The sequence below is a fragment of the Sphaerulina musiva genome, assembly GCF_000320565.1.
Source record: "Sphaerulina musiva SO2202 unplaced genomic scaffold SEPMUscaffold_2, whole genome shotgun sequence".
Taxonomy (NCBI): Eukaryota; Fungi; Ascomycota; class Dothideomycetes; order Mycosphaerellales; family Mycosphaerellaceae; genus Sphaerulina; species Sphaerulina musiva.
This window is the reverse complement of record NW_016017384.1, coordinates 1,963,785-1,976,359: the sequence shown is the minus strand read 5'-3', so window position 1 is coordinate 1,976,359 and position 12,575 is coordinate 1,963,785. Positions and strand designations below refer to the sequence as shown.

General features: G+C 51.4%; 2 protein-coding genes across 2 annotated transcripts; both read right to left on the bottom strand.

Moving 5' to 3' along the window:
* Positions 1–235: 235 nt before the first annotated feature.
* On the bottom strand, positions 236–3,721 carry SEPMUDRAFT_147420 (uncharacterized protein). Its single transcript, XM_016904290.1, has 2 exons — positions 2,750–3,721; positions 236–2,678 (listed from the first exon to the last, which is right to left on the bottom strand). Exons 1-2 carry the CDS (start codon positions 3,082–3,084, stop codon positions 875–877), a joined length of 2,139 nt encoding a protein of 712 aa, XP_016763698.1. The 5' UTR covers positions 3,085–3,721; the 3' UTR covers positions 236–874.
* Positions 3,722–9,023: 5,302 nt separating this feature from the next.
* Positions 9,024–12,460, bottom strand: SEPMUDRAFT_60556 (DNA polymerase delta catalytic subunit; the record flags this gene model as incomplete). The annotated part of the gene is made up of 2 exons (XM_016909530.1): positions 9,861–12,460; positions 9,024–9,762 (listed from the first exon to the last, which is right to left on the bottom strand). The coding sequence occupies exons 1-2, from the start codon at positions 12,443–12,445 to the stop codon at positions 9,024–9,026; spliced, it is 3,324 nt and encodes a 1,107-aa protein (XP_016763697.1). The 5' UTR covers positions 12,446–12,460.
* Positions 12,461–12,575: the final 115 nt, after the last annotated feature.

Here is a 12,575-nt window from a genome sequence, read left to right as displayed (position 1 = left end):
GTTGTGAGTAAGAGTGTGAGTGTGAGTGAGTGATTGGTGTGCGTTGTGTGTGTGCTGTGAATGTATCTCAGGTAGTGGTACTGGTACAAACGTAGATCAAGGGTGATCACGTTACTTTTCGTAAATATAACTCAAGACAGCGTGACTGTGGTGCCTTGCAGGTACAGTACAGTAGACAGTACCTTACAGTACAGTACAGTTCGAAAGGCTCAAAAGCAGAAACGCAGAGTGTAGTGTTTTTTTATTCTTGGATTTCTCACGCCTTCCCATCCCATTACCAGAATGGGTGGGTGAACAGAGGCTATGCGCACACACTACTGCTGTGACGAGGTAACTACGAAGCAACAATCGATGAACTTCCCTCCCAACTACCGCTCCAGTGCAATATCAATCGTACTTGTCCAATATCCTTTCCAACCACAATTCCCCCGAGACATCCGTCTCTCTTGGGTATCCAAACCAAGTGCGCAGCCGTCCGATTGATACGCCTCCCCAAAAGCAGAAACATGTGCTTATAGACTTCTCCCATCCTTCGCCGTCATTGCACAGATCTAGTGATCCGCGCTCGCTCGCATAGCGGCATCCGTGTGAACGCCGTGAAATTAGACATTGTCGTAAAGCTTTGCACCCAGATGTGGTGTTTCCTATTCCCTTTTCTCCTCAGGCTCCCTCTCTCGCCCTGCACGACAACCAACATAAAAAAAAAGCTTTGTAAAGCATCCACAAAAATTTCGGGGTATATTATGAATTATAAGTCTTCAACGCCAATCAGGGTGCGAGAGCCATGCATATCGGCCTATCAGTGCCTATGTCGTAATCGTTCAGTATTGCCTCTCTTTCTCTCTCTCTCTCTCTCTGTCTTGGCAAATTTGTCTCATTGTTGCTGTCCGAGATTGTTGGGATCGACGAAGCCGAACATTTGCTGGCTTTGCATGTCAAATCCATTGCCAGGGCTCTGATGTTGAAACATGTCATCCTGCAGCTGCTGCATTTGCCCGGGGCTCGTGTACATCTTAGACTCGTTGTAGAGCATGCCATTCTCTTGAGATGTCTCGTGTGATGGCGTCGAGAAGGAGACACCGCTGTCCTGATGCTGGCCAGACGGTGATTGGTAGTTCGACCCATTTTGCTGCGATGGGCTGGGATAACTCATCTGCTGTTGCCCATTCCCGTTCATGTTGCCGTCCTGACCGTTGCCGGAGGAGGGTGACTGAAAGTTGAACATACCCTCGGGCATTGGCGAGTGGAACGACTCCTCGTTCATGGGACTTCGAAATGGCAGTGCGATCTGCTTGTTGAAAGACTCTGACAGATACAGATCATCGCTACCAAGTTGCGCTGACTCGTTCGGTGTGCCGAAAATATCAGCACTCTGGCTTCGTCCCATACCATTCAACGGCGGGGAGTGGTCGGCAATAACGGGATCACCGTGACTGGTCATCGATAGCGGTGTGGTGCTGGTGCCAAGCATGTGCCCCGAGTCGACAGTCAGAAATCCATTGCTCATGTGCGGATTAAAGTGCGTGGGCTGCAAACCTTCCCCTGAAGGTGCCTGGGAGAAGAATCCAGGAGTGCCGAATTCGCTCGGTGAGTTGGCAGTGGTTGCAGACAGGGGTCCATTGAATGGCATGCCCATGCTGTTGTAGTTCTGAGACGTGTCGATGCTGAGATGATTCGGTCCAGCACCATTGGCGAAACCTTGCGGGATCTGATGCTGTGGTACGGGAGCAAAGATGTTGGGGTCTTGCATCGGTACCGTCGCGGGCTGGTTCTCTTCCTGAATGAGGAACGACGGCATGGGCATCTGTCCGCTGCGGAACATATTGAAGTCAATCGCCGCGGGAACAGAGCGACTGCGCTGACGCTTGTGGCCACGAGGTCCCGGAGGCCCCATCATGCCCGCGTGAGGGTCCTGGGGTGGGAACAGGTGCATGCCGCTATGTGGGTGCATCATGTGATTGGGCTGACTGGCAGGTCGGCCCATGGGTGACACGGGCGCAGATACTGCGAACGTGTTGGGGTCAAACACGTTGTGTCGGTTCTGGTATGCCTCCAAAGAAACGAGCTTTGCAAGTTGACCACTCAGCACCTTCGAAGGTCCACCCAACTGATGCACCAAGACCTGGCTGGCCTGCTGGTCTTCGGTGAAGTCGCCACATTCGTAGAAGCCACCGCTTCCAGAGCTGTCCATGTAGAATTTGGGCGGTCGGGTGAGTTCGATGATCAGGCCACCGGACCTCTGCGAAGCACCTTCCGCAGCTGCGAGAACATCGCCCTGCTCCAGTGTGATGTTCTTAATCCATGCGAAGGGATACTCAATTTTATAGCCGGCCGAGTCGTTGTTGATGTAATAGGTGACGCAAGCCTTGTCAGGCGAATAAAAGATGACCAAGTCCATCGTGCTCTGGCCTACTCTGCGCCATGTGCCAATGGAAAGCGATCGGCAACAATGGAAATGCTGAATGACCACTTTGCTAGATGTGGTGTCGGGATTAAGCATCAAGCCTCCCGATCCAAACGGCCCAAATCCAGGACCGCGGCCCAGCATTCCCGGGGAGAGGCCTTTTCCTGGAGCATATGCTTGCATCGCGAGGTACTGACGCATCGACTCGGGAATACTATCGCAATCCTCGCCGTTCTCTATCGACCGCTTTGCAATGTTCTTGATCTTGGCGCGCCTGTTGTGTGTGTGTATTAGCAAGATACCGCAGACTCACGTGCGAGCGATTCCGAACGATTGCGAGCGTACCTGTTTTGAAACCAAATCTGCACCGAACGCTCGGTCATGTTGATTTCCTGGGCAATCCTCTCGCGTACTAAAGCAGTAGGTGTGGGGTTCTTGTTGAATTCCACCTCGAGTGTCATCAGCTGGTCCTGAGTAGCTCTCTGCCGCTTCTGGTTCTTTTGTTGTTGGGTGAGCGTGCTCTTCCGCGGTGGGCGACGAGACGCATTGTTGTTGTTGTGGACGGAGTTGCTGCGCTGAATGCTCTCCGGTGATGTGGACGAGGCCATGCTGGACTTGCAGTCCTGAGGTGTCTGTGCTTGGTGGACAGGCGGAGGAGGGAGTGCCATTACATCGGCCATGGTCGCGTTGTGTATGATACAGTATAGGAGATTTTCGTCTATTCGTGGCACAGCCTGGGTGAAATGTGCTCTTTCTCAAATGATATCGGATGCGTTCGTGGTCCCGGTCGCTTAGTGGAAGCCCCGATTGGACGAGAAGAATGAGGCCACGGGCCTAGATGAAGGGATGGATGGATGGATGAAAGCTGAGGTGTGGCGGTATTACACCCACACTCGACAGCACAGGGGGAAAACCGACGCCGGGACGGAAGGTGCAGGCAGGCAGGCGGGCAGGTGGGTAAGTAGGTAATGTAGGTAGGCCACTGGCTCGCTGCGTGTCGGTATGTCGGTCGTCGCTCGTGAACGTCGCTAGGGACGGGTCTCCGGCGGCGCAACAGGGGAGGAAGAGAAAGTGAAAGACTAGTAGTAAGCAGCAGCAGAAGAAGTCGCTCGGCGCCGGAAGGAGTGACAGCGGCCTGAGAGAGGCAGTGAAAGAAGCAGAGTAGGTAAGGTGCTGTAGTTCAAAGGAAGGGCACGAGACAAAGCATCAGAAGGAGTGATGATGCTAGGCTCAAAGGTGGGTGTGGGCAACAATGCGGGTGATGATGATGATGATGATGGAAGAAGGTGTGAAGAGGGAAGATGGACAAGCGAGGAGTAGAAGCGGGCGGGCGGGCGATATGGGGACGAGAGCAGAGTTGACGGTGCCAGGTGGGTGGAGGTCTGACGACGAAATTAGATGAGACTGCGGGCAAAGGGTAGGCAGGCGCAGGGCAGAGAAGCAACGAGAGTGTATCGGAGGTAGAGCGACGGGAGCGATGAGACGAGCGAGCGGCGGCGGCGGCGGCGGAGAAAGAGGACGGGAGGGCATGCCGGTTGTCCCAAGCGTCCTCTCGTCCTCTCACCCTCTCTCACTCTCTGTGCGCTCTCTCTCACTCTCGCGCGCGCGCAGTCTCGCTCCCGTCTCTCCCACTCCCTCCCTCCCTGCACAGACCCGCGCGTGAAGTCGACCCCTTGATGCCGCACCTACATATCGACTAGTACCTACACAGACACACAGACACACATACACACACACAAGCCCGCCCGGCGCCCACAGACACCCACACACTCACACACGGACACACACCCACCGAACTAGGCTACGCCGCTACGACAACCTTACACGGTCGGGCGATGGACCGTGCGCTGCGCATCCCAAACCAGCTAGACACCAACTCTAGCGTGCCCAGACCCAGCTTGCAGCAGGCCTCATCCTGGGACGCGGCTGACGGCTGTCCCTGGCGCTGACCTCCCCCCCCCAAACGCGTCGATCCTACGCACCTCGTTCACGTCGGCCAGTAGTAGTGCAGACTGTGCAGTGGTGGTGTGCTCATAGGCTGAAGCGCGCTCACCGCAACAACAGCACGCGAGAAGGGGGGAGGGAGACACTTGGCACAGGGTGCCGACTCGCACGACAACAAGACTGCTGCTGGTCTTGCTCTCCCATCGTACTCGTGGCGAGACCATGTCCTGGGGCACGCTCACATATCAAGCAGGCGCAGGTATGCTAGCGAAAGGAGGTGCAGCATATGTATTTGATGTATCGACGGTATGCCTCCACAACAGGGCGTAGGAGCAAAAAGGTAGTCCATCCGAGCCAACCGTATCCCATTGCGCACGATTTTAGCTTTTTGCTCTCTGACCTGCTCTTTCAGGCCAGCGCAATGCTGGAGACCGCTGTATACTTTTGCAGTCGTTTTCTACTTTCAGACTACTATACTGAGTATACTCTAGTAGAGCGTCCAGGATGGCTGCCGCGGACTGCCGCAGGAATACTTGTTATAATAATATTGATTTCGCACGTGCAGTATTGTAGGAACAGTGCGCGCGCGCCTTGGTGGACAACAGCCCGAAGTCGTGAAGCGCGCTTGTGTCACTGCACCGGCTGCGAGCTACTGGCTGCGGCGCTTCTCTGGGGCCGTTTCCTGTGGTCCTATGCATGCTGCTCCTGTACTGATGGATCCATCATCCAAGCTACGTGTATGCATAGACAGGTCAGGTGATGCATTGTGAGTAGTAGCGTGTCGGCCTAGGATGCACCGGAACGCCGCACGCACGCACGCACGTACGCACGCGTCGTACAACAGCCACGATTCCAAGGCGGTGCTTGCCGCGGCACACCAGTTTTTTTGGTACCTGTCAGGACTCAGGTACCAAGTTGCCAACGCACTGCCAGCCAGTCAGAATGGTCACATGCTGGAGCCTGGAGTATGTATGTACATCTATCAACACCATCTCCTGCCGCCGTCGTACCAAGCACCAGAAGCAGCAGTAGAAGTCGACAACACGCTAGAATCACAGAGCTGGGATCCTGTGGGAACACCACTACTAGGAGGCACTGGGCTGGGGTTCACACAGACTTTCTGCCTCGGGAGAAGAAGGCGGCGCGCAGATCACAGGCCCCTTTGTAGCTACTTTTTTTTTTTTTCAGACTCCGGACTCTCTCACTCACTCACTCATCGCCCCCATGTGAAGTCAGTGTCAGTGTTCGATGTGTCCGATTGCCGGGGAAGGTCCTGTTGCATCGATCCTAGAATCCCGGGTAGGCCATGCATGCTGGCTTCAGGAGACAGGAGCTGGGCCCTTTTTTTTGTTGTTGTTGTTGTTGTCTTCCACCCGCGGACGGGCGGGCGTCCACGACATCCTGAGCAGTGTGGAGAGTGTCCGGTGTGTACCAAGTACCAACAACCAGGGTTCTTGTTGCACACCAATCGCTGACGATCGGAGGTTTGAGGCGGTGCGCTAGGAGAGGGGCAGACGTGTTTTGGCTTTTTTGTCTCTCGTTCCTGCAGAAAGCTTACCCTGGCCGGGGAGGAGGACGGGAGAGGCACAACAGAAGAGAGTGGGAGGGAGTGGGAGAGAATGATGAACAGAGATGGTTCCTGTATAGCAGGTAAGTCTGCACCGATTGATAATGACCGAGACCATCATGTAGGTTGATGGTAGAGATGGAGAGAAGAATGTAGTGTAGTCTGTAAGAATGTGATGTGGTCCTGTGGGAGGCCGCTCATCGCCAAGAGAAGAAGCTACTAGGTAGAGACGGTAAGGTGCGGTAGGTGCCTAGTAGGAGGCAAGGAAGAGTCAGGAGTCAAGGTCGGGATGTGCAGTCAGGATTATGTCATGATCGGTGCGGTGAGAGCGCACGTGGACGACAAAAAAAGGAGCTAAATATGGCGTACCTACCTCCTAGGCGTCGTAGGGGGAAGATGCATGACGGTGAAACACACAGACACACACAGACACACACATATACACACACAGACACACACACACACAGCGGGCAGCCCCTCACAGTCCGTCGACGTGCTTTCCTCGCCAGGCTTCAGCGGACTTTTACCACTGACTACCTAAGGTAAGGTACAGCCTCTCAGTCTACCTGACCCTAGGAGGTAGGTAGGTGCATGTATGGACAGGCACTACCTCCTCCTAGAATGCTGACTACTAGTAGACTGCTGACTGCTGACTGCTGACTACAATTGCTGACTACCAACAAGCCATGCACGGACACCCCTTTTCTCACGGCACGACGACGAGGTGGTACAGCCTACCTCCTACAGCCTGCCTACAGGTAGTAGTGGTATACCGTATTGAAGGGCAATAGGGGAAGTGGGAACATCCTCTCGGATCCCCATATCTTCACTTCCGGTCAAACTCAACAGAAAAATATTCCCACCCACCCACTGTATCGGGACTGTAGTGTTTTTTCATCTTTCGGAACTCTGCATAAATAATAATCCTATTACATAGACCATAGACACATGCCATTACTGCTATACCGGTACCTCAGACCTGTTCTCCAACAATAGAACGATTAGGTAAGGTAGGTACATACCTTAATGTATGTAGTTCCCATGCGGCTCAACTCTGATCTCCATACCGACCTACCTCTTACACATGTACACTTTTGCATCACCATCGCGTCACACCTGTCGCAGACATGTCGCGAACATGTCGCGAACGATGACATGTATCCGATCCCACTTGTCACTAGCCACTACTGTATCTGGTACATGTAGCCGAGTCAGGAAGAAGACGAAGCAGAAGATGTGGGAGGTAGAAGAAAGGAATTGTCAACAAGTGAGGTATATACACACACGAGGTCCACCATCCACAGAACGTCGAGTCCGAACACTGGCGAAACTAACTTACCAAGAACTGACTGACTGACTGACTGACTGACTGGACTGACCGAACTGACTGGACTTGACTAGAATAAAACATCAAATACCTTCTTCAATCCTCGATTCCCCTCCCTTCTCCCGATCACTACCTCCTACACCCTATACAGATTCCAGTAGACGTAGTCAAACATTCGTGTCGCATGATCAATCAACCATGCAACGCCACACCTACGCCACAGACAACCCATTGTCACCTCCTTGAAACACACATGACCTATACGTAGCTATATCTTACTTTCTTCTTCTTTTTTGCTCTGTCCCGAGAGAGTTATGTCAAAAAAAGGCTTTCAGATTCTCGAATTTCCGATTTGGAAAGTTTCCATATAGTCGGGTAGAATAAGGGACCTGTCTAGGTATCTATACTGAGAAGAAAGTTGACTTTTTGTTTTCGGATAGATGTAAAAAAGATTTTCTCGGAGTTCCTACCTATACCTTAACTACTATATATCCAAATACGACATCACATCTTCGTATATCCGGCATCGTATCGTATCGTTCATTAAACAAACTAAACAAAAGAAAGGTAAACACTTTAGGTTAGGTAGGTTGACAGTCAGTTCTTACCTATACTGCTTGCTTGCTACCTGGTATCAAGTACATGTACCCGACGACAACCTTCTAGCGGTCGTTGTTACCTACATGTACCTACATGTACTCTCGGAAGTTGATAATGACATCGAAATTTTTTGACTTTTCTATCACACTTCTATCAACATCCTTCATCATCACATGTATCCATCTTCTTCTTCTTCTTCCTACCAACCTTACCTGTATTTACCTTCTTCTACCTCCTACAAAATGAAAGGGTCTGTCTCTATTCTGTCAAACTAAACTCTTTCTCAGGTACGAACCTACTTTGACCGAACCGACCATCAATTACCGGACCCCGCGGCTTGGCTTGGCGTGGCCTACCTACCTACCTGCCTACCTACATACCTGCCTACCTACCTGTTGGGAGTAATAGAAAGAAAAGACAATGTCCATCAATGTATGAATGTCCCTGACCTATAATGAGATATAAAGGTGACTGATGCACCATCTTATCTTATCAATTACGTAGGAGGTAGACAGTCCAAGAGGAGAAAAAACACACACAAATGCGAAATTAAAATAAATTACATGTCATACCTTACCTCAGGTATACACCTACAGTATGTATGTACCTCCTACAATCTACATGTACATGTATCTACCTTACCTGGTAATCGGAGACACGACCACGTTGTGAGCAGGGAATGTCTCGATCTCTCTTCAGATATAGTATGTACATGTAGTAGCACAGTAGTAGGAAGTACCTAATGCCCCGCACAGGTATCAGATTGTTTGGATACATCATACCGGACATGAAGCTCCGATGGAAGGGACTACATCCCACATGTACACACTTCATACCTCATACTTCATACTTCATACCTCATACCTCATACCTCATACATGTACCTACATGTCATGTACTAAACGCCGCCACCACCTGTTCTCCATGAATGATGTATAAGCCTACAAAACAACCCAAAGGGCCCGCAAAAAAGAAAGTCAATAGTCTTCAACCTTTTTTTTTCTTTTTGATCGATCATCGCCGTCATATCGCCACCCGGAGGCTGCTCGCCAGGTATCGACATGACAGATTATGATACATCTACTTGACATGCCAGCCTATCCATGCTTGCCATCTCTCGAATTGTGAAAAAGAAATAGAAATGAGAAATAAAAATAAAAAAGAAATAAAAAGGTTTTCATTCACCAAAGTGTAGCATCCCGATCAAATCTCTCAATCTCCTTTGCAGCATCTTCCACGTCCTTCTTCGCCTTCATCCGCATGTAGAAGATCGGACAATCCCGACTCGAGCAAATGACCTCGTTGTGCATACTTCCCTGACATCGCTGACACTGCGTCCACAGTCGAGCAAACCGTATCTCCAGTTCGGCTGTCTTGGTCAAACTCCTCTGATACAGTTCTCCAAACCGCGGTCGGCACTCCGCTCCCACTGCACCGCCACTCTCTTCTTTCATCGTCAGCGGCTTCTTGCACCCCAAACACGTTTCCGTCTTCTTGGCAAACTTCATGAGTCCTCCCATCGTCGGCGCCGACACCGTGACCGACCGCGTATGCTCGCCAGTGAGCAGAGACGCTGCTTTCTTTTCCCCCAGAATCGGTTCGAAAATACGTCCCAACGGCTTGGCCAGTTGGTTGTCCAGATAATACTTGGTGTCAATCGGCATGTTGTTTTCCAGCACGAAGATGGGGTCTTCCGACTTCTCCCAGCCTTTCGACCCAGCCGCTCCTTTCACCATCACATACGCCACTCGATCACCCAAAGCTGGAGCCGAACCGGCATCTCGCTTCCGCATACGTTCCGCGAGCTCCGTGTGTGCCTGTTTATTGGCGTAGTCCGTTTTGGACAAGGCTTTCGTGATGACCAGATTGGAGAGATCAATTCGGCCCTGAAGAAGCTCGGATATAGTTTCTTTGACATAACTAGGATGTTCATGTTAGCGACTGCTTAATGCGAACGATAGATCGAATGTCATCGGGATGGGCCCTGTCGAGCTGCCGGATGGGAAATAAGAACTTACTCCTGAGCACCCTGCACATCTTGATCAATCAGCAGCATCTTCAAGCTCGTCTCGATGAGATTTTGGACCAAACGACAGTTATCTCGGCGCACCGTCTCGATACCCTTGGTATCCATCTTGTCCCACTTATCAGGCTTGGTCCAATATAACCCGGCATACCGCTTTTTGTTGATGAGAAGGTAGGGGTAGTACACCTTCTCGAACTCCAGCTTGATGGGTTTGATAAATTTGTTGGAAACGTAGTCTGCGGCGTCATTTCCCAACTCCATTGCTTTCGCCAAATCATTGGGGCCGAACTTCACCATGACGGAGTCAGTGTCTCCGTAGATGACTTGGGCATCGTGGCTGTAGCCGTTTGCGATGGTGTATCTGGCTTCGACTTCTTCCTTCGTCTTCTCAATCATTTGACGACCATATGCTGTGGTACTACTGGCGATTGCTAAACATGGCAGCTTCCCTACTGTGGCTCCGGTCAAACCATAGACAGAATTGGCACTGATCTTCAAAGCCAGCTGACGACCGTTCAGTACAGCCTTCTTGAATGGATCAGTCTCGATTGCGAGCTCCTTCTTCGCCCGCTTTCTGGCCCCAAGCAGTTCTTCCAAAATTTGCGAAAGCAGTCCCTTTCGCACTTTTGTTGTGCAAAAGAGATCGCCATTGGGCGTGACGATGTAGTCCTCGTCCTTCTTGAGGTTGAGCTTCGCGATCGCATTCTTATTCAGCAGTGTAGTGTAACACAAGTTGTGAGCTTGCATGATACTTGGGTACAGGGATGCAAAATCAAGCGTAGCGATCGGCACATCATAGTACCCTCGAGTGGGCTCGATCACAGTTGCTCCTTCGTATTGCTCGTCGGAGCCTTCCGATTTGAGGTCGGGTACCACAAGTTGCTGCTCCAAAGCTTTGCGAAACAGCTGGCTGATGAATTTGACTTGCTGCCCTTTCGATAGGAGGAAGTTGAAAGGTACCCCCGTGACTCTGGCCATTTCAGTGTAATTGACGAGACACATCAGCTTGTCCATGAGTCGTTGAGGCAGATATGCATCCTTGAGGCAGTAGACCGCCAGTCGTCGACGCGACTCTGGAGTGCCGTTGTACAACTCCGTGATCATGGTGTGATGCACATCCTCTTTCTGCTCTTTCAGGAAGTGCGCTGACACGGAATTCAGCGTATAACTTCTGAGCTGGTAATCTCGTTGAATGAGCTGGAGAAGATCCAACTGTAATCGGCCGTTGGTGTTGGTGGCCTTGGAGTCTCTATTGCCCATCTGCTTGCTGGCAAAGTTCGTTTCCTTAGCCACCGATCTGACATTCTTCAACCGTGACCAGAAAGGAAAATGGCCACATTTGAGGTGTGCTGCTCGGTCTAACAAATACGGGAAGTCGAAATTAGCAATGTTGTATCCAATAATGACGTCCGGATCAACCTCTTCCAAGAAATCTCGCCAGGCCATGAGCATCTTCTCCTCCTGGTCGAATTCGAACAACTGCGTATTCACAATACTGCTGACGGTGTCCATGCAAAAGACATTGCGCACGAAGGGCTTCGCCTCTCCATATCTTGTCACCACATTCGCGATTTGAATGACGGGATCAATGGACGCCTCTGGGAAGACGCCTTTCCGACCAGCACACTCGATATCGAAACTCAGGACTCGCAGCGGCGCCATCTTCGACCACTCTCCATCGATGGGATGCGCAATGAGATCTCGATAATGACAGTATGCTTCGATTTGGCATTGCGATTGTCGATCTTGCTGGGGTACCATATGGTACTTCGCGGCATTGACACTCACCCAAGACATGCCAGCCAGCGAGGTGTCGATCATGAAGCGGAGTACGTACTGGATGTTGTCGAAAGTCAAAATGCCGCCTTCTGCGGCTTTCCAGAGGCCCTTGTAGTTGGCACTACCTCCTTGTATAGCAGTCCGCAGACGGCTGATGTATTTCGGGTCGGTCACTGTGATCTTCAGGTAGGGACTCTTGGTGTTGCCTTGAAAGCCAAACAGGTTCTCTCTGAGCACCATCTGAACAGAATGGATGACTGCCGAATGCTGAGCCAAAGTAGATTCCAAGAAGACCTTGTATGGTTCGCAATCATTCTTGGTGAATGCAATGGGAGCTGCGACGTAAAGATAGTGCAAAAAGTCGGTGACATGAAGGAGCACGGAATTGCCCTGTTCCGTGACACCAAACAGCTTGACAGTGGTTTTGCCGCCCTGCAGCGTTCCTTCCTCGTTGTCGATGCACTGAAAGCTCAGAGTGTCTGTTTTCGCATCGAAGCCATCCAGACTCGGACGTGCCCATTGCTGGTCCTTCTCAGCGTTGTTATGTTTCAAGGCATCAATGTCCTGCGTCAGCTTTTCCAGCACCTCCTCTTCAAATTGGCTCTTGGGTTGACTTGACCCCACGCCATTTCTGCCTTTGACAGCCGGCCGCTTGAACTGAGAAGACTTCGAGTCGTCGAGCCTGCGTTTCTTGTTGGGCGACGATGAGGCTTGTTGGTTACGGCGGGAGGCGGTGTTGTCCTGCAACACTCGCTTACTTGGCACCGTAGCAGGTGATTGAGAGAGGACGCCAGGCATGGTGGCGGTGATGGTGGTGGTGTTGGTGATGGTGAGGTGGTGGAGGCAGGTGACGGGAACACGTCCTGGACGAAAGTGACGCGTTGAGTCGGACGCGCCGCTAAAATGCCAAGCATCCATACCTTCCTGA

What these genes read in the sequence shown, in the direction of transcription:
- SEPMUDRAFT_147420 (XM_016904290.1), bottom strand. Translation starts at nt 3,084, where the DNA reads ATGGCCGATGTAATGGCACTCCCTCCTCCGCCTGTCCACCAAGCACAG. An exon ending in CAGATTTGGTTTCAAAACAG is followed by an intron (nt 2,679 to 2,749) that starts GTACGCTCGCAA and finishes CACACACAACAG; the next exon opens with GCGCGCCAAGATCAAGAACA.